Source organism: Saccostrea echinata, unplaced genomic scaffold (genome assembly GCF_033153115.1).
Source record: "Saccostrea echinata isolate AGI-Se365-2 ecotype Australia unplaced genomic scaffold, CSIRO_AGI_Sech_v1 ptg000025l, whole genome shotgun sequence".
Classification (NCBI taxonomy): domain Eukaryota; kingdom Metazoa; phylum Mollusca; class Bivalvia; order Ostreida; family Ostreidae; genus Saccostrea; species Saccostrea echinata.
In genome coordinates, this window is record NW_026889774.1 from 22574224 (window position 1) to 22596348 (window position 22125).

The 22125-nt window shown below is 32.3% G+C and overlaps 2 protein-coding genes across 2 annotated transcripts in view; one reads left to right on the forward strand and one right to left on the reverse strand.

Moving 5' to 3' along the window:
- The window catches only part of LOC133192190 (phospholipid scramblase 2-like), a 238725-nt gene that overhangs the window by 136460 nt on the left and 80140 nt on the right, over positions 1-22125 (forward strand). The gene's annotated exons all lie outside the window — the stretch shown is intronic.
- Positions 10243-21849, reverse strand: LOC133192965 (deoxynucleoside triphosphate triphosphohydrolase SAMHD1-like). Its single transcript, XM_061328964.1, has 12 exons — positions 21778-21849; positions 21280-21440; positions 20942-21072; positions 20553-20623; positions 20297-20449; positions 20087-20143; positions 19839-20003; positions 19527-19618; positions 18857-18895; positions 18540-18759; positions 10526-10603; positions 10243-10350 (listed from the first exon to the last, which is right to left on the reverse strand). Exons 1-12 carry the CDS (start codon positions 21832-21834, stop codon positions 10243-10245), a joined length of 1332 nt encoding a protein of 443 aa, XP_061184948.1. The 5' UTR covers positions 21835-21849.

Below are 22125 nucleotides of genomic sequence, written 5' to 3' on the forward strand. Positions count from 1 at the left end.
TATCGGCCGCAGCAGCAGCTGATCTATTTGTGGTTGTGTTAGAAAGTGCACATTGGGGAAATGAGACGTTATTTCTTTATTTTTTCAGTGAAATAATTCTTTAATGATAACATGAATAAAATCATGAGTAAAATATTTTAAAATTTTGCTAAAAACTAAAAGTTTTAATTGTTGTTATTATATTTCAATTTCATTTTCATTTCTTATCAGATAATTCTTAATTAATGATTACATAAAAAGAGTTTACAATAGGTACTCCCCAACCTGGGAGTGTGTAAGATATGAACGAAAATCGTTACAGCTGCGAATGACACAAGAATAATTTTTTCTTCATTTGCACCGCGCTGTGCAGAGTGGCCTATCTGCAGAAATCATCGGCATCATCACGTGACAAAGATCCGGTTCCTCTTGAGATTTGAATATAAATAGGCCTACATCTTCATTTTGATGAGAAAAAATTCTCATCATTTATCACTGCCTTTACTATATCGATGAATCAATTAAATGAACAAATGTACTGAAATTTCTATTTCTTTATTTATTTTTAATTATTTTTGTTATTTATTATTATTATTATTTTGCTTTGAGGATAGTCCGAAACAAACATGATCCCTTTGTCAGCTTTGAATATCTTGTGCTTGCCTTGGATGCTTAACTGTGAAAGTACTTTTTGAAATGTTAAATTTTGTTTGCGGCCGATTTGATGCTTTGCTTTGCATCAATTTTACTTGTTCATACTGATACACAAATTGTGCAAGATGCCAACTGACAAAACAAAATAGGCTTTATCTCTTATATCGGACACATAAAACATAAGGCCTGTCTTGTTTTGTCAAGAGGCGTCTTGCACAATTCAGTATGAATAAAGAAGATTTTCTGATGACGATACAAATATCTATGTGATATCAAATTGAAGAAAACGACAAAAACTGCATTTTAGCAGGCCAAAGCTTCTCTCTTACACCTGTTTTGATTTGCTGTGGCATCCACTAAATAAATGCTCAAATTCTCATTGTCCCTAAACGATGTGATAAAAACAAAATAAGGAAATAGAAATACAGAGTCTCCAAGAAGATCAAAGCCGAGTGGACGAAGGTTATCTGATTGCGGGAATAAATCTAATTACCTCAATACTGTGGCATCGTTGTTGTAGGATTCCCTATGCAAAAATATCTAAATTCAAGCATGGCATCGCATATTGTCAATGAAAGCATTTTTTCTATAGGGGTGTACATTTGGATAGTCCTCAAGCTTTTAATGGGAATACGCAAACGGCCAATTGACTCCATGCACAGAACACATTGGAAACGAAGTTGACCTTCTTTGGAGGAATCTTTATGTTTTTACTCTACATCACTAATAGATTAGGATTTGATTACCGGTAATTAACGCTTTAATTAATTGCTACAACTCTTAAACAGATATCAATTATAACTTTGTGACCTTGGTTTTCGGTCTTCCTTTCCATTTGAGGATAAAAGATTAATATAATAATACTTTCAATAAACCTTACCCTAGGTATATCTGTTACAGACAACACGTAAATATTGTGGTGTACACTATTTCTACAAAAAAGAAAAATGAAAGAAGAAAAGTAAAGAGCATATAAGAAACATTCGATACAGCTTTGACGATAGGTTTTGAATAGCCAACACCGATCAGTTTTCACAAAATGTTACGTTTACTTTAATTATTAGACATCTGTTCACATTTATTTTTAAAAATTGCAGATATATTTAAGAACACGCATTCAAGTGAAACTTTGCAGGCAGATGTTTTCAAAAACTAAAAAAAAACGAAACGAATAATAATGAAAAAGAGAAGAATCGAGGACTCACGAATCATCGAGCAGAAAATTCTACAAATGTACTTTACCGCAATGTTTATCAATCTCTCAAGTTGCAAAATCAATTAATTTATACTATTTGTACTTTTAACATCATTTTATTGCCTCTTATAAGGTATTTTAAACTTTAAATGTTCTTTTACGATAACTTCTTTTTCAAAGTCATACATATAGTAGTAAAATAATGAAACTCTAAAGACTTTGAGCTTATGTCAAAAAATGTATACTGTGCTGAAATGAATAAGAAATGAAGCAGTCCAAAATTTTTCACTTTGTATCAATAAACTGCTGTTGCATGCAAATTATGACTTGCGGTTCACAAGTAATAAACATTTTATGGAAGATTGAAATTTGACTTAGTCTAAGCCTGTTTCATGATCCTGGGGACAGCTAATACAGCATGGCTATACCTTTAGTGGTAATCAAAATAATCCTGCAACATTTATAATTCATCTCCGTACATTTCAAAATTATTTTCTTTTTTTCCGCTTTGAGATATGGCCCGACAACATATATTTCCTCGTTGGTAATTTTCTTACATACTTTAGCATGAAATATGGAGATAACGAATAGTAATGAAGCTCAAAAGTTCAATGAAACAATACAAATCGAGGGCAGAGCAAACACAGACCTCTAAAAAAATCAATGGTGGGATCAGGTGCCATGGAGGAATAAGCATCCCCTGTCGACCGGTAACACCCGCCATGTGCTCATTGTCACGATCGGGTAAATGGAAAATCCGTAGACAATTCGATGTTTAAATAATGGCCTAATACATCAATTAGCATTCGACTTAATGATAGATTGTTTTTGCTGACAAGGTCATCGTATCCACCATAGAACTTGCGAAATGATAACTTTAAACGAGAATGTTGAAATTGTTCGTACGTAGAGCATGCTCTTGCGTATCAAATCAACTGGGCACATAAATCCTACATGGAAAGTTTGCAGACATATATAAGAACATGTATTCAAGTATAAAAACTTTACTGGTAGAGGTTTTAATAGACTAAAACAAGATGTGTTTGTGAAATACTGATGCCCCCGTATGGCAGCTTATATCGAAAGTTTTTGTTTTTCAAATGCATGTCAGGGTCAAGAAATCAAAAATGTTATTACCCAAAGAAAGAACTTGTCTCAATAAATACACCTGTGAAATATGAAAGCACAAGCACCAACCTTTCAAAAGTTATGGCCAAGATTTAAGTTGTTTAAAAGTGGGTCAAACTCTAAGGTCAAGATCAATAGGTAAAAAATCTTTCACAATGAATTCACATGTGAAGTATGAAAGCCTTTGCAATAACTGTTCAAAAGTTATTTCCAAGGTTAAAGTCAGTGGGTTTTTTTTGGCAAAGTGGTCAAACTCCAAGGTGAAGGCCAAGAGGTCAAATATATTGGTACCCAAATAAAGGTCTTGTCACAAGAAAAACACATGTGAAATACGAAAGCCATACCTCCAACCAATCAAAAATTATGGGAAATGCTTAAGTTTTTGCAGACAAACAAACAGATGGACAAATGGACGAACAGGGCAAAAACTATATACCCCCGAATCTTCGATTACTGGGGCATAAAAAATGAAACACGAACGGCTTTCATTCAATTATTGTTTAAGTCAACACTTAATGGACAGTTGAAATTTTGACTTAAGTCTGTCTGTTGCATGATAGCGCAGTAAGCTATTAACAGCATGGCCATACCTTGAGTGGTTTAAAAAAAAACCTGCAACATTGATATTTCATCTCTATACCTTTCAATATTATTTTCCGCTTTTAGATATGCCCCCACAACATATATTTCCTCACTGGTATTATTCTTAAATTCTTCAGCATGAAGATAACGAACAGCGATCGATCTTAAGAAAAAAAATCAACAAGCAATACAAATATTTAAAAACGGACCCCCGGAACTCCAGAGGTGGGATCAGGTGCCTAGGAGGAGTAAGCATCCTTTGTTGACCGGTCACATCCGCCGTGAGCCTTATGTATTGATCAAGGATACATTCCGTAGTCAAAGTTAGTCTAAAAACAAAGGCCTAACGATTGATATGAAACAAGTCAACAAAAAATGCGACCCAATGATAGCAATGATTCTTGATGATATTTCTTTGACACTTAACATGTAGTACTTTTTCAATAAGATAGCGATACCTTATATTCTATGTAATTCAATTCCTGTTTGGGGTTCACACTTACTAAGTAACAATAATTATAATCTAAACCGTCCAAGTACTTGTAGTATCTTGGTGATAACCTGTGTTCTGTTACCACCGCTAATTCACATTTACTCTGTTAAGGAAACAGTGGAGGACATTAGTTCTCTTATATCGCAAGTCATCAATTTTTTATGCATAAGTAACAACACAATATTTCGTCCATCTCTTCAAGGGTCATGTGGTATTTTACTTAAATTACACATCATATATAGAGAATATCATATAACAATGGATATAAACCCGAGTTACCCCACATCAGCCCGAGAAACAAGCATTCATTGATGAAACATTATCAAAGCTTTTATTGATCGAGCTACCCTCCGAAAGTTTACAACTGGCAGTCACTTTAAGTCAAAGCATACTTCTTGAAACAATGACTGCATTATTTGCATAGGCGTTATTGTTCAGGAAGTTAATTCATTGACGGAAATATTTCTCACATTTTCTGTATTCTCCATATCCATACTTGCAAATTTAAATGGTTTCCTTATTTATAAAAACAAGGAGGATTTTTTTTTAATTTCAGGTCAGTTTTTTGATAAAATCAGGAAGAAAGAAAGAATTTTTGTGATAAAATCAGAAGTTTGTTCTCCCTAAATTAATTACATATCGGTATTATAATAGTCATGACATTGTTTGGTTGAATTGTATTTCGCTTTTGTGAAAGAAAATAAGGACGGTTTGTTTTTTCTTCTTTTCATGTTAAAGGGGTAGAGCAACTTAAAACTTTAATTTGACATCGAGGATTTACTTTTAAATTAAACTTTGCGTGCAAGTCGTTTGAAGAGAAACGTATTTAGTTTTACAACTACCAGTATATCATGAAATAGGGTTATCCTAAAGGATTGATCTTTTCATTGGGCTCACACATATGTATAACATTCTTGAAATGGATTCCTTATCTCAAAGGATAAATTAGTTGTCCAGCTAATTATTTCCTGACTTATTCTTATCAGGATAAGCTTGCTCTACCCCTTTTGAACCTTTTTTTTCACAGCTTCATCTATATAGTGCGTGTAACTAAGAAGTAAACAAAGAATTTAACTCAAATATGTAACATTGCATATTATAGAAAATTAACAAAAATAAATGCATGTAAACTCCTTGCATGAACACTGTTTTACATAAGATGAGGTAGTATCTTGATTTTATTTTTTTTTTTCAATCATGATATGGACTGAAATTAACATTATAAACCATTAACGTTACTTACATTTTAAAATACAAATATCAAGAAAAAGTTAAGGGACTTAGGGTGAGTTCACCATATATCGTACACAATCGTACTTGAAGAAGTTCTAGTGATATTACTATCGTCCGAATATTCTTACAATGTAGCTTAACATGTATTATATGTATGTGGTTAAATATGAGTTTTTGACACAGTTTTATGTTGTTGTTTTTTTTGGTTTTTGGTTTTTTTTTTTAAGAAACAATTTTAATATGAGCCAGAATTCACATGGATCAGACAATATTCACCAGTTTCAAAGTTGCCACAAAACACCCTTAGATAAAGGAAATTCAAGTTTGTTCAAATAAAGGACTAAACCTTCTTTTTGAAGAGGATGATTAATGAACAAGAAATAATGCAAAATCAGTGAGATTATTAAAGATCTTTTCAAGAACCACAGGGCCAAACAGGATATAAAACTTACGTGAAAGCCTACTTGCATAGTGTTTTTACAAATTATGGCCCCTGAGCTATGTGGGTCTACGATATGAGATCAAAATATATACGAACAAATCTTTCAAAATATCGTCAGTAAAGTTATGATTAGTCATATGAATATGTAAGCATCTTCAGGTAAAGCAAATTTAATGTTGTACATAAGTATTAATTGTTGACCCGGGGTAAGATGGAGACGCAAAAGGGGATTAAATTTTCACGTGGAAACATATAGAAAAGATCTATAAGAATTGTAGGGCTAGTCATATCAGTATACAAGCATCTCCAAGTAGTGCAGGTTTAAGCTTGTTCAAATCGTGGAACCCGGGTCAAAATTTTTCAAGGAAATTGGAAGGGGGATAATTTTTTTAAAATCTTGTGAGGAACAGGAGGACCAAGGTTACTCAGGAGAGCATGTTGCCCATGGGCTTCTTGTTAACACATATAGAATGTATGGAAGAAATATATAAAAACATATATACTGGGTGATGTTATTTTAAAACTCTAATTCAATATTCTTAATTTTCAATTTTGAAAAAAAATTCTTTGTTTATAATAAACTTTTCGTTCATCATTAAGCAGATGTAACAATACACCATTGAAATATATTCTTTTCAACTCTGAAGCAGTACAGTGTGTCTTTTTGAAATGTATATCTTTAAGCTTTGGTTTTTCATGTTTTCCCCAATATTTGAAGTTTCAGGTCATTGTACCTATTCATGTGAGAAATTGATTTGTGTAAGCAGTTTAAGGCTGCATATGACCTGTTAATTTGTTAAATAAGGTGTACATTTATATTTATGTATTTATATTTATGTCCATATGTAATTGTCGATAATCGGTGAATTACGATATCGTAATAGCTTGCGACAAATTTTCTCCAAAAAGGTTGTATTGAGGACTGATGTGACCTACATAATGTAAAATGCATTGAATATAATCCTCACAATCGTAGGTTTAACCGATCGAGGTAGCCTAGTAGTAGGGCGCTCGCTTCTTAATCGGAAAGTAAGGGTTCAATTTTCGTTCCAGGCGCCGCTCAAACCCGGTACTAGATGTTAAAGTCACGGATCTTTTAGATGAAACCTTAAAAACCGAGATCCCGTGTCACGACAGGCGTTGGTACAATAAAGAACCCTCACTGCTCAATGGCCTGAGTGCCGAGTAAAAGTCTAAATTTGAAGCCCTTCACCGGTATATGATGACGTTTTGTACGAACGAAAAATTCTCGCAAGGGACGTAAAACAACAATTAATCAAATAATCAATCAAGTGTAGTTAACATCATTATTTTGTCAAATGGAATGCAACAAGAGACCCATGGAACAAAACGCTCACCTGAATCACATTGCGCTTTTTCATAAAATATTTGTGTTTCCTCTATGTCCCTATATAAAGAAAAAAGACCCTCATTATGACCCCGCCCAACCCGATGGACCATTATTTGAAACAAACTTAAATCACCATTACCTGCCTGCATGAAGATACTTGCATATAAATATGATTAATTATCAGTAGTCCTTGAGGAAAAAGTTTTTTTTAAATTTCCTATATATTCCAAAGCACCCTTGGGGGGCCTGATTGCATCTTACTCTAGTTCTAATTTTCCGTTGAATCCGGTTCTATCTTAAAGAATTTGAGATTTGTAAATCAGGCAATTCCATTTAGTTGTATACCATCGTTTTCTTGAACAACGTTAATTACACATTTTCAATTTCAAGTTATCATCGATATTCGTACGTCTAACACTGGTGTGATTTGTGGGAACCCCTTTCCTTTGAATTGAAAGCGGTTACACTAAAATTACATGAGTTTGAGACGCATGAAATAATACGGTAATTTGTCTACATTTCTGTACTAAATTTTATATGTTTTCATATTTTTATTGCATTTAGCTTTAACAGTAATTTATTCATATGAATGATTACTGATTCACGAGGTTCTGTTATGTAGAAAGTAAAATCATATTTTTGAAACTATTTATAATTTCACTTAAGACAAAAATTGTGTGATAGAGCATCTTCTCAGTTTATTAGTATTTAATTAACCTTTCAATAAAAAGTTTTGGAGCTCAATATCTATGTTCTATTTAAATGTAAATTATTTATGACATTTGTCATTCAATTACTTATGAAAGCTGTCATTTTGTCAGTTGTCAGTGTATACATGAAATTGGATAATTGTATTCAACTTATGACGTTTATGCATCTTATTTTTTTCTGAATTTACATTTTCACAAAATTATCAGTACGTAGTTTTCTGGAAATTTGCATTATATTTCTTAGTTACCTTTATTTCATAGACAAGCTTAAAAAATATCAACGGTACCCCATCAGATTATTTTATAAAGGTTCCGGAGAACACGAACAGTGTTATATCTTCACAGAAAGATGTACAACCAACTTGTTGATCATAAGATCTTCAAAAGGTGCAATCAAAGGATGTTTTATTATCACAGATTTACATACTAGTATTAATAAATATCTATCACAAAATGCATAAACAAAACACTACATAACATCGAGTAATAAAAATATATGTTGAAAATATGAAATATTCTAAAGTCAAGCAGGATTGTAAATAATAGAAATAATTCAATATACACTTACTAGAATATGATAATATTTCAGAATTACATGCATAACTTTGTGCAATCAAAGGATGATTAATTATCACAGATTTACGTACTAGTATTAATAAATATCTATCACAAAATGCATAAACAAAACACTACATAACATCGAGTAATAAAAATATATGTTGAAAATATGAAATATTCTAAAGTCAAGCAGGATTGTAAATAATAGAAATAATTCAATATACACTTACTAGAATATGATAATATTTCAGAATTACATGCATAACTTTGTGCAATCAAAGGATGATTAATTATCACAGATTTACGTACTAGTATTAATAAATATCTATCACAAAACGCATACACAAAACACTCCATAACATTGAGTAATTTAAATTATGTATGTTGAAAATGTCCAATATTCTAATTACAAGCATAATTATAAATAATTGAAATAATGCAATATATACTTACTAGTATATGATAATATATCAGAATTACATGCATAACTTTGTGCATAGAATACATAGATAAAATTGTGTAAAAATTTGATTTAAGAATGACTACAATAAATCATAAAAGATCACCATAAGATACAATTAAAGAATCTTAAAAAGTATGTCATTGTTTTTTCAAAATTCATGTCATACTAAAAACTACAAAAATTATACTGAAAATTACAAGTGCATATACTGGTAGATGATAACATAAAGATGACGTGCTTTTTTATTATTGTATCCCATATCAGCTCGAGATAACCTTTATTTCAATCTGACGTTCTCACGACTGACTGACAGATTCACAAGAAATATTGTTTTCCGTTCAAGTTGAGTTCTATAAAATAGTTAAATAATAAAATTATTGTTGTGCATTTTGTCATATTAATTCAGAATGTGTTTTTAACTTAAAGATACAAGATAATATAACTATAACTTGCTTTAAATATACTATTATATTTTGAGACAAATGTAAAGAAAAATCCATTTATGGGTTAGATTCTGATCTGCTCAGTGTATTGACAACAGTCAATTGCTTATATCCTTGCTTCAAAAGCTCTGACGTTTTTACTTAATTAAAGAAAAAAAAATGATCACATAAGCATAATAAGCATGGAGGATGGTGTCCGCTTTATTTTCTTGTCTTTGTAAGATTGGTTATTGTATATTTTAGTATTTCATTAAGGACTCTTTATACACTAATGAAAAATGGTTTTTGAACATTGAGAAAATCTAGTTGTATAAAGGTGTAAATATTGAGTTTATATATTTCATTTTCAACACAGGGTATCGGCCATTTAGACCTAATTTTTGATGAAAAATTATTTAATTTTTTACATTTAACTTTTACTTAATTGCAAGTAAACTATCAGGTAGAGACGGATATATTTATCTCAGACCGACATTAAAATTCACTTATCTTAATCGCATATTTAAAAATAATAATGAAAAGGAGATGACACGTACACAAATGCACATCCTATAAAATTCGGAATTAAAACACATGGGTTTTGTCCGTAGTATTTGATGAAAATATAACGAGATTATTTTAATTGGAAACGACTTCTATAACTTTTCTTATTGAATATATATATAATTCTGTTATGCCTCTGTACCTACTGTGGATTTTTTTCTTAATAAAATGTTGATTCTGTTTTAAGGCCTACCGTGCAGACTTTTAAAAACCCCCGTTGCCATTTCTTTTCCTTCCTCCGAGGATTTTTTCCAGTACATGCGTAAATACGTTTCCTGAAAGTGGCTAGGAAGCATGTCAGATTTCTGAATGGAAGAAAAGATTGTCTATTAGTGATAGTGAGTCATGACGATTTACAGAGAGAAAAGGAAAAACACCAACAGATCACATGTATACACATTAATTTAAGGAAATTTGGCCGATGAATGGTCTAAGAACACTAAAAAAAATTTCAAAGTCACTACTGGATTAAAATGATACCTCGTCATATGTTGGTTTATCTGAAGCATCGCCGCGATAAAAGTAAACTTTGTCCATAGGGTTTTCTTCTTTCGCTCCGTAATTGAAAACAACAGGCTATAACAAAAAAAATCATTCTCAAAAAATTAATTGATTATTTTATTCTACGAAATTATTGCAAAAATAACCGTCAGCTGCAAAATTAATAGTTGAGATATTTGCACAATATGCATCTATGCTAGAGAAGAAAGACTATTTCTTTACTGCCAACATAATACCATGATTGCTTTACCTCTACATGAATGTCCTCATTCTTGATCAGTTGATGAATTATTTTCTGATCTTTTGTGAGCTCTCCTCCCTTTGCCTTCTGAATAGCAATTTTATTGATGAATAAATGAAAGACAACATTAACTTATGTAATGCGTTTGAAGAAATGTAGACCAGAGACAGCTTATTCACAGAGCAAAATTCGATCAATTATTATTGGATCGATGTATTTTATATTTCCACAACATTAACATTGCAAAGTATATAGATGCATTTCTGTAGTAAAGAAATAATTTATAGACGTTGGAGCCCTCTCACATGCCCTTCGGGCCCGTGAGAGCAAAGCTCTCCCTATAGGTAAAACGTACATATGTAAAATATATTGAATTCTTTTGAAAACTATATTTTTATTAAAATACCTATGGAACTGGGAACCTTGTCGCCAATATGGCGTCCGTAGTCTTTTCCATTTTGAATCTCGCAACAAATATCGCATAAATGAGATGCTGGTGAATCGTAATTTTAATTCCAATCTTGCGTTAATGAAGTTTTATCAATTCCAATAATCAAAAACAACTTTACAGTATATATTCTTGTTACATTCGTTTTCAACTAACTTGCAATCGATCGTCATAGACCCGACATGTGACGTCATTCAATGACGAAAATCAGCGGAAACTGCCGACTTTTTAAACATTCTGTAGAAAATTAATATTTCTTATGTGTAATCTCTTTTTTAAAACAGATTTATACAACTTTTAATAAACAATACTGTTGAGGGGGGGGGGGGGATCGGTTTAACGAATTCCCGTGACGTCACTGTTTAGACTGCGTACTATGCACTGAAGGACTATAAGGACTCATGAAAGGAATATATTTTGCAGGCGGAGGTCTATATATATCTCATTTTTGTTGTTGTGATTTTTTTTTCAAAAATTTTATTTTTTGTTTTAATTGCAGTTTGTTGAAGATCACCGTCAAAAGAAAAATATTATAACATGTATATGTATTTAAATACATGTAATATAAAACAGAATTGTAATATAAATTTCTATATCAAATGAGAAAAACCAAGTTAAACAATGTATAATGGACCGAGAGGTAGCCGTTCAGTCTAAATGTAACAGTAAATTGAAATAAATACATATGTACACAGATATATACCGGTACTCAGAGGTATACGACTTCAACATTGCAGAAATTAAACTGAATATTACTATAAATGTACGTATACCTATACACCTGGCATACATATCAATAAAGTTTTCTATGCTAATAAATGTTTTCTTGGCAGCACTAAAAATATCTTTTTTTAAAAAGCTTCCATATATGATCATTTATTAATATTGTGTGGTATATAGGGATGTCACAAAACATCAATTACTTTGATGCAGAGGGGGCAATTCATTGATAAATATTCTATTAAATTACATCCAGATGTGTACCCTATTATTCACAAGTTTGGGTTTTAAAATTATAATATTCACATAAACAATTGGCAAAATTTTATTTCCTGGAAAAATACTTTTCTTGAGGGTTTTTTTTTCCAGATATTTAAAAAAAAAATAAAAGATTCTTTCCCTGCTTTTATGTTAGTTTTAGAGGGCGCTAAAGACTAATTCAATCAGATTTGTTTTAACTGTGAAATCTGCATTTTTCCACTAAAGTTAAGAAAATAATTTTTGGGTAACCAATTAATGTAAAAAATATATATATATATCATAAAAGGGAGTCAGGGACCTATATATGTTCCTGATCATATATGCATTGCAAAATTTTTTTTAGAAGACAGAAATTTTGCGATACTGATGCTTTTAGTCCTCAAGATACACAGCCTCAGTGTTCGTCAGATGATCAGTTTCCAAGTGTCCTGATAACCCAGGAGGTAGATCATTTGTCTCTAGTTTGGGTCCCAAGTTCGTCTTCTGATCTGGTTCCTGACAATTATACTTCCTTGAATTTGATGTCTTGACCGTGTTCTCGTAGTAACAGATGAGAATTAAATGACTTGGTATTTCTAGATTGGTGTTTTTAAATATGCATGTAGTCGTGAAAGATATGAAATGATGCCCAGGCAAGTTTGTAAGTTTGTTTACTATTGTTGGACAAATATATATATATATATATATATATATATATATATATATATATATATATATATATATATATATATATATATATATATATATATATATATATATATATATATATATATATATATATATATATTATAGAGTTCTTGGGCCTGGGTAGATTGAATACTTGACTGGTTCAGGGCACACTCTCTCTTTCCCCGTTATGCAACATATATATAATTTTGAATGCTCTGGCAACTCACGATGAAATATCTTAACAGGAACCTATATACTAATATTCTTTTTTTAGATTTAGTAAACCATTAAATTTCATTATTTGAATGAAAAAGTATTTGAGGTAAGAGAAGGGATTCTTTTAAAAGGACTGAGGTCTTTGTTATGATTTTTCTGACACTGACTACTGTATAATTGAATTTTAATACTGATTTATTATTAAACAATAAAATGTTGAAAAGTTCTCTTGATTGCTCCGCCCTCACTAACGGTCACACCGTGTAACATATGTAATATGATAGCGAGCGTAGCGAGCGGCGAGAAGCGCTGCTCGTCACTGCGAGCCCTGAAAGCAACGCCTGAGCCAAGAGAAAATTAACTTTGCACATTGATCCAATTGAATTTTTCCGCAGTAACCTCTGGACCCACAATGCATCGCTTGTTAAAGTACGTTCTCGCGAGAATAACAACAAAAGTTCAACAAAAAATAAACTCGCCTTGATTTAATGGATATAATGCAGATAAACTAGTAAATAAAACGTTCTTCATTTAAATCAGCACTGTTCAGGCTTTGGTTTGGTCATGCAAGCTAATGTGACATCAGTTTAAACGTATTTAAATGGAATATGGAGATAACGAACAGAAATCAAGGTCAAAAGTCTATTGAAATAATACACAAATCGGGAGTAGAGCAAACACAGACCTCTAAGAATATCCGAGGTGGAATCAGGTGCCACGAAGGTGTAAGCATCCCTTGTGGGCCGGTCACAATCGCCATGTGCTCCTTGTCATGAACTGGCAAACGGAAAAGATCTGTAGATAAATTCAGTGTGAAAATAATTGCATAACAATTTTTATAAAAATGTCAGTCAGCATTCAGTCAGCATTCGGCTCAATAATAGATTGTATTTGCTGACAAGGTCATTGTATCGAACATAGAAATTGCGAAATGCTGACTTTGAACGAGACTGTTGATATCCTTGTTTCATCAACTTGTTTGTCAATAGCTTGTCTCGTTTTAGAAATCAAGCATGCTCTTCCGTATCGATTCAACTGGGAACATAAACACCATATACAAGTGACAAAGATATATTGCTACATAAATAAGGAAAGTTGACGACAGAAAATTTGAATTCGTCACGTTTATCGAAAAGTTTTGTTGTTAAGTAACCATTAACGTCCTTATTTTGTAAAATATCCAAATATTGGACTTTTGCGAGAAGCGCTGACTTTTACAGTTTACACTATGACAATATATGGAAGCTCTTTTGTGATATCAATATTTAGCTGAACAATTAATTAAAAGGTAATAACGGGCCGTTTCAAAGCACATATTACGTTGTCTGGGAAGGGAACCATAACCTCCCTATTTTTAACCCTCTTCCTTTCCACCTTGACCAACTCCTGCCAAGTTTTCCTTTCGGGATTTTTTTTTCTTCCTTATTTAATTCCTTCAGCAAATCAGATTGAAAGGAGGTACTAACCCTCACAAAAACATATTTTAAGTTATGTTATTCTGCCTCCCATCATCTCTTGTGTTGATTGTATATCGGCAAATAATGTTAGCGCCCCTAACACCATACCTATAACCACTACATGTATTAATATTTTGTTATTTTTATCAATTTCATACCTCCGTACATAATACAGGTTTAAATGTCAAAGTAAGTCGTCGACTGTAAAAGTCAGCGCTTCTCGCAAAAGTCCAATATAAAAGAGATGTGTCAGACTCTGTGGTATCTTTTATTTCAAGTTCACTTGGATATATCGAGTCGACATATGAATGGAAGTAACTATTGTAAATTGATAATACGTCTTCGATATATCTAATTGTCGAGTTGAAGCCACAGCAAGTGTTTTCTTCTTCTCGTGTACAGGTTTTTAAATAAATTCTGCTTCACATGAATACAAAAAAGGTCTGCCAATAACGGGGCTTAATCGGTACCAATGGGAATTCCGACAGATTGTTGGAAGACTTGATCTCCAAAAACTACATAGATATATTGTCGATCAAAAACTAAAACATCTTTTTAATTTCAACTTTAGAGTACTTGTATGTAAATCAGAATATTTTTTACAAAATAGTTTTGTAAATGACCAATGACAAGGTAAGTAAATTTACAAGTTCCATTTTTATTTTAAAAGCAGCCTTGTATGATGTCAAAAAACCTACACTTTAATTTTTCGTGGGAAATGGTTGTATAAAGTGTTGAAAAGTTGTTTGTTTCCATGTTACTGATTTGGGTAAAATTTTGTGATTTCAAATTTTCTAAAAGTTCCTTGGGGTTTTTAAGTATCCACATTTGATTTACACCACTTCTTGAATATTATGTTGTACACTACTCCTGAAGTTTCTCCTTCGCTGCTGTTAATATTCTAGTGAGGAGTAAAGAAAGAGGTTTGGTCGAACATTTACTGGAACCCGCTATGTATATTTTATGTAGTTAAGGATTCCAGTATAAGTATGATGATATAAAATCAATTTGATTGTTGGCAATATTAGATATATTTAAAACTGACATATGACTTTTCAGAATTTTCTCCATAGGGAACTATGGGTAGAAGTTGGATTACCATTTGCAGAATTAAATCCCAGCTCCTCCAAAATACTGTAGACATACTATATTCCGTGTGAGTTAATTTACGCTATCTACACGTCTCAAATTTTCCGTGAAAATTTGTCACAGCGTACATAAAGTGTATTGAAGACATACATACAGGACAGTCCAAGAAATCCGCGTGATTTTCTGCCCGCGGATTAAACAGAAATCGTGATTCCGCGGGATTATAACCCCGTGGGAAAAAGTACGTTTACAGTACAATTGAAATAATGAGCCTTACAAACAAAGACACAAGTTGTTATCTGCTTTGTCAGCTGGGGCGCGCCAGTACATACTAATCCTGTAATCTTTTTAATTCTTTTTCACATCTGCATTACTGAACACAGAAGGATAGTTGGTTTTCACATCGCCCCTCAATTGCTTAATGCGAGATTTCAACAACCAATCTTCCACAGAATCCATCATATTCATGAAATTATGTCGCAGTTGAAAGATCGGGGTTCCCTAAATTTTGGCCCTTTTAAATTAAGTATTGTAAGGTCCTCATTATTTACTATTCACCAGTAATGACGTGTTTACCAGGACTATAGTTGTATGATGAGGAAGAACATGAACACGTTGGAGGATTATGTTTCAGGTGTTCGATATCTAGGCACTGTAGAGTTTATTTTTGTAATTAAAAAGTTTGGAAGCAATAGTCGATGTATATTTTGTAAGAAATACAAGGTGTGGACTTCAACTTGAAATATTGTGGAATACAATACTCCAACCCTTTTGTGATAAAAATATTATAAACTTATATTAACTGCGTCAATTCCTTTGTTGGCATATTGAAGGTTAAGGAACAAGTGGGTTATTTGAGCAGTATTTTCTTCCGTAAAACGTGGTGGTTAAAAAGTCTGTGTTTTGTAATATCCATAATCACAGATCCGAGTCTGTATTCTGGTGTCGAAGAATCTTAAAGGGTTTTTATCACGTATCTAAATTTCTTAAAAATGAAACACTATTATATTCTTGAAACATATAATTATTGTTTAATTATGAAAAGATGCTGAAAACGGCCGTAATTAATTTTTTTTAAAATAGACTATTTAAAACTTTCAAAGGGACGGCGTAAAGTTTGGTACTAATGTGATGAAAATAAATATTGATTTGTGAAAATTTGATTATGTGGCTGAAGAAGAATTTAATTTTTTTTATAAATTTCGAGAAAGAATATGAATTTGTACCATTGAATATATATATTGAAATATTCAACCACTTGAAAATAAGCGATTTCAAGTAAACAGAATTGAATCATATACCAGAAAAGCACACAAAGATTAAAATATCGGATTTTTTTCAAGAAATATTAACAAGGTCAACACATCATCTTTTTTAAAACAAGCAAATCACGAATAGGCGTTTTCTATTGTCTAGCGATATCTTACCTTCATATAATGTCATGCCACAAGCAAGAAATAGATATTGAATAAAATTATATAAGAATATTATTTTCTTTATTTTCATTGGCTGAAAGGAAGTCACATGCTATTCGTCCTTTTCGATTCTTATTCGATACTTAAGAGCATGTTCCGAGTACGATCAATTTTTAAACCGAGACAGGCTACTGACAGATAAGTTGATGTTACAGGGGTTTCAACAACCTCGTTTAAAGTCTACATTTTGTAAATTCTATTATCGTTATAATTACCTTGTTAGCAAATATAACCTGCCATTGGGTCGTATTTTTGGCTGACATGTTTAATACAATTGTTAGGCCTTTGTTTTTATACTGAATTTGATTACGAAATATTCCGTCTACCTGTTTAATACACAGGGCTCACGGCGGACATGACTGGCCAACAGGGGATGCTTACTCCTCTTAGGCACCTGACCCTACCTCTGGAATTTCCGGGGGGTCCGTGTTTATGCCCTGTTCACAGATTTGTATTGTATAGATTTTTTTGAGATCGATTACTGTTCGTTATCTTTACCTTTTTCCTTTCTGATATTGACACGAAAGCACGTCCACAGAATGTGATATCACGCGACTCACAATTGGGATATTTTACTAGAAAAAGAAGTAAATAGTAATCTAAAAAACTTTGTGATAAACTTGACGAATTCAACTTTTCTACCGTCAATTTTCCCTATTTTTAGCAATATACCATTATAACCTGCATACGGAATTTATTTCTCCCAGTTGATTCGATACACAAGAGCATGCTCTACATACGAATAATTTCTGAACCGAGGCAAGCTATTGACAAATAAGTTGATGAAACAAGGATATCAACAGTCCCGTTTAAAGTCAACATTTTGCAAATTCCGTGATCGATACATTAATCTTGTCAGCAACTACAGTCTATCATTAATTCGAATGCTGACTGCCGTTTTTCATACAAATTGTTATGCCATTATTTTCACACCGAATTGTCTACGGATTATTCCGTTTGCCTGATCATGACAAGGAGCATATGGCAGGTGTGACCGGTCGACAGGGGATGGCACCTGATTCCACCTATGATTTTGTTTAGAGATCTCTGTTTCCTCTCCTCCTAATTTGTATTGTTTCAATGGACTTTTGAGCTTGATTATTTTTGGTTATCTTCATATTTCATTCTATACTGTAATAAGCAAAAATGGCCTCTCCAAAGTAACGTAGAATGTGACGTCATTATATTAGAAGCATACCTTTTCCATTGTGACATAATGACAGGCAAGTCTGTTGGTTAGGATTGTGTCAGATTATTCACTTTGAGTGATTATATTACATAACTATTAGGGACTTCAGTGAACGGTCCATGTCAAGTGATACTGACCTCATACACTGAAAATAATAATCTCTCGCAAGCTCTATCGCTATCGCTTTCTGTGTCTTCGGTCAGTATAACTTGACATGGGACCTTATAACCACACATCGACCTACTTTGAAGCCCATGCAAAATTGTATTATATGATAGATAGATATACTCATAGTACATAAACACTATCTCTAAGTGTTTAGCTATTGTGTTTGAGATTACTATACCCAGAGAATATACGTTAATTAAAATTCAAAATTATTCATGTGAATGAATGTCAAAATCTTCAAAATTCATGTTTTGTTCAATTTCAAAGTAAACAATTTAATGAATCATTTTCAACGATTTTTTTTGGTCATAGAAACATGAATATAACATACCCGTGAATCTTTTACTCTTCTTTCCATTCCACTTTTCTTTTCACATTTATAGAACTCACGCCTAAATATTCTCTTAATTATCTCTTTAGCTTTCTTGAATTTTTCATCTTCGAAGTTTTCAAAACGAATACGATCAATGACACCATCAGTGACAAAAGTGTATGCCTCCATATTTTTAATGGTGTCTGATAATTTTATTTCGGTCTTTCCATCTCCAGCCCTAAAACAAGTCGGTACATAAAAGCATATCCCACACATCAAATGGAAAAAAATTATTCTTTCTTTCTTTTTTACTGTGTAAAAAAACAAACCTATACATCAGCTTATCATCGGCCAAACACAGTGCGTCTGTGATCCTGTCAAGAATAAATTCATTGTATAAGATTATATTTTTTCTCTTTACTACATTATTTCTTATTATATTACTTTTCTTCTTAGCTAAATAGAATAAACAAATATCTTGTTATGGGTGGGACATGTATTTTGTTTCTGTAAATATTTTCCAGGTGCGTTAGAATCTTCAATCAAATGTTTAAATAAAAAATAGTCATTTACCATTAAGAGCGTCATGAATTTATTTTAAAAATAAATATTTAACTTTTTATTTCTGCAGAATATCTCATCCCTTCCTTTAAGATTGCTTATAAGAATACCTATTATGTCTACGAAAAGAGTTGCTTTATGCCCTCTTCACAGATTTGTATTGTTTATAGATTTTTTTTAGATCGATCGCTGTTCGTGATCTTCACCTCTTTTTCATTATGAAATCAAGTGATGAAGGGATGTATTTATAAGTGGACCTTGGTCACATGCACTTGCTGTTTTTGTTTACATCGAACGCGAACCCCCGAGATAGATAAAAATAGGCGGCCTTTATTGAAACTTAAGTTTTCATGAATACGGGTTTTTAATTTCAAAACTTGCAAAAACTAAAGAAAAAACTATGTATGTAATTACGTTCAGTAAAAATACATATTCATAACTAACATTAATTCCACAGCTTTGTTGACCGGATGTTGGTAAGCACGGCGATGGAGGGTATAGCGTGCGTGGTACATATCGAAAATATTCATGTATTCCTAAAAGATAAATAAATATATCTGTTTTACACATGTTCTCCATAAGCAACCAATTCAATTGACGGATAAATGTGCATGGTCTATGTTGTTTACACATAACATGTACATAATTCTTAAATTAAATACAGTTTTGATAAACTTAATGATATTGATTTTTTTTTTTTAAGAAATAAAGTATCACACAGAGCAGGGGATTCTATTTTTTGCACAAGAGCCTTACTGATATGGGAAAGGAAATGTGATATCCATCGTCGTGCTTGATGACACGAGCCAGCTTTATACTTCGCATAATCTGAAAGTTATGCTTCAGACCCAGCATATGACAATCTCTAGAGAAATAGTCCCATTTGTCCACGTCAATTTTGTTTTCTTCATTTGCCACTATCTGCAATTTAAAAATCTTGTATAAATCTGTCCACAAAAAAAAATAATAAACTGTAGCAAGGTCTTATTTTTGGAGAAAATTACCTCATAAAGAAAGTCCTTTTCCTTTCCTCTCCCTGATTTGCTTTCTGGCTTTTTCGTCTAAAAATTGTTTTATTTTATCGTTTGGTGAAATAAAAACTTATCTCGAGAAAAAGTACTAATCAATACACAAAACTATATTTGAAATTCAAAGAATTAACACTGTAGCTGCTTATAGGTTTGCACCCAATATTTAATAAATTAATACTGTACCCCAAGTATTAAACCCTCAATAAAAGCCCTATCTTTAGAATTAGAACCCTTCTCTAGGTCTAATTTATCGTAATCGTCATCTCCGATTTTTCTAAGAACATCCATGTTATTGTCAAAAATCTGGAACAGCATTTCAATGGAAGCCTTCTCATGCTGTAATAAAACATTCATTGGAAGGAAGTACACACGATTCAATAAGATACAATTTGAGAAAACATAGCAAAATGCATCAATATATTTCCATATGAACACTGACCGTCCACTTTGTTTCTCTATCAATCCTAGGGATAAACAGCAAGTCAAACAAGTGTGAGAATGCCCCATGACCTATAAAGAATGTGTTGATGTTAACAATACTTTATTAACATAAACTGTACTTATTGTGTTTGCAAAACTAAGCTTTGAATCGTAGTTTTACATTTTAATAAAATATGTAACGAATACCTATTTAACCTATTGCAGAAATACATGTAATATTATTTTAAAGTCCACCACTATCTTTAATAAATATATTCATGTATTTTGACGATATTTTGACACAAAATATATCTAAAGGTGCATCTATTACATTACATAGCTACACATGGCTAAAAAAAACCTTCCTCATTTCATATTGTAAAAATACTAGAATTATTGCAATCCTACCCAAATCATGGCAAAGTCCAGCAATCTCCACACAAAGAATATCTTTATCCTCTATAGTGATGTTGTATTCTGGATTAAGTTTTAGCTTATCTTTAAGAGATCGAACTAGAAGTCCTGCTAGATATGAGGTTCTGTAATAGATAAAGGTAATACACACACGCACACCCTCACACACACACACACACACACACACCCTCGATCACACACACACACACCCTCTCACACACACCCCCTCCCTCACACACACACACACACACCCTCACACCCTCACACACACACCCTCACACACACATATATATATATATATAGAGAGAGAGAGAGAGAGAGAGAGATGATACCCAATGGAATGTTCGAATCGTGTGTGAATAGCCCCAGGGTAAACAAATGAACAGCCTCCAAGTTGTTTGACAAATCTCAGTCGCTGAAACTCAGGTGTGTCAATTATCTTTACACAAACACGATTCAGCTCGATTGGACCCCATATTGGATCATTGAAAATCTGAAAGACAAAGAATACAGCTCTGCGGCATATTGGATATTTTTTTATCCTTTGATTTTGGCGTTTGATATGAGGTGCAACAGCTCTATGTCTTTTGGTTAGTTCTGTGTACAAGAGAAATTTATATCAATTTATCAAAATGATTGTAGAAGACTACTTGATATCAAAGCACAACATATAGTACTTCAAAAATCTTTATCGTGCCCCTGTGATACGAATAATATACTAGTAGTTTTTAACAAGAATATTTAAAAGTATTATACATAGGTGTCAATAGGTCAGAAACTGAACTTCTTTGTTTTTAGTTGCTCTCATAGCTAAAGTGTATCAAACATACTTTCGATTGATTTCTTGAATGTTTCCCTGTCTCTGCTGAAGTTGTTTCTTCTTCCATATTTTTTGGATAACTAAAAAAGCTAAAACAGAATTATTTTATAGAAACAGAGCTAGTACAAATTATAATCTCGTAATCTGGATTTTAACTGCAATAAACTATAATTATAAACATTCCGGATTTATTTCTTAAAAGAAACTGTTAAAACTAAGAATTCCCTGTGTACCAATCAGGTTAGGTTGCCGAAGAATACTAGAAACCCTTGTGTCAACTCAATCTTGGACTTTCATCTTTTAATTGTGCTAAAGAATGACCAGCGTTTTAAATGTATCAATATTTGGATATTTCACT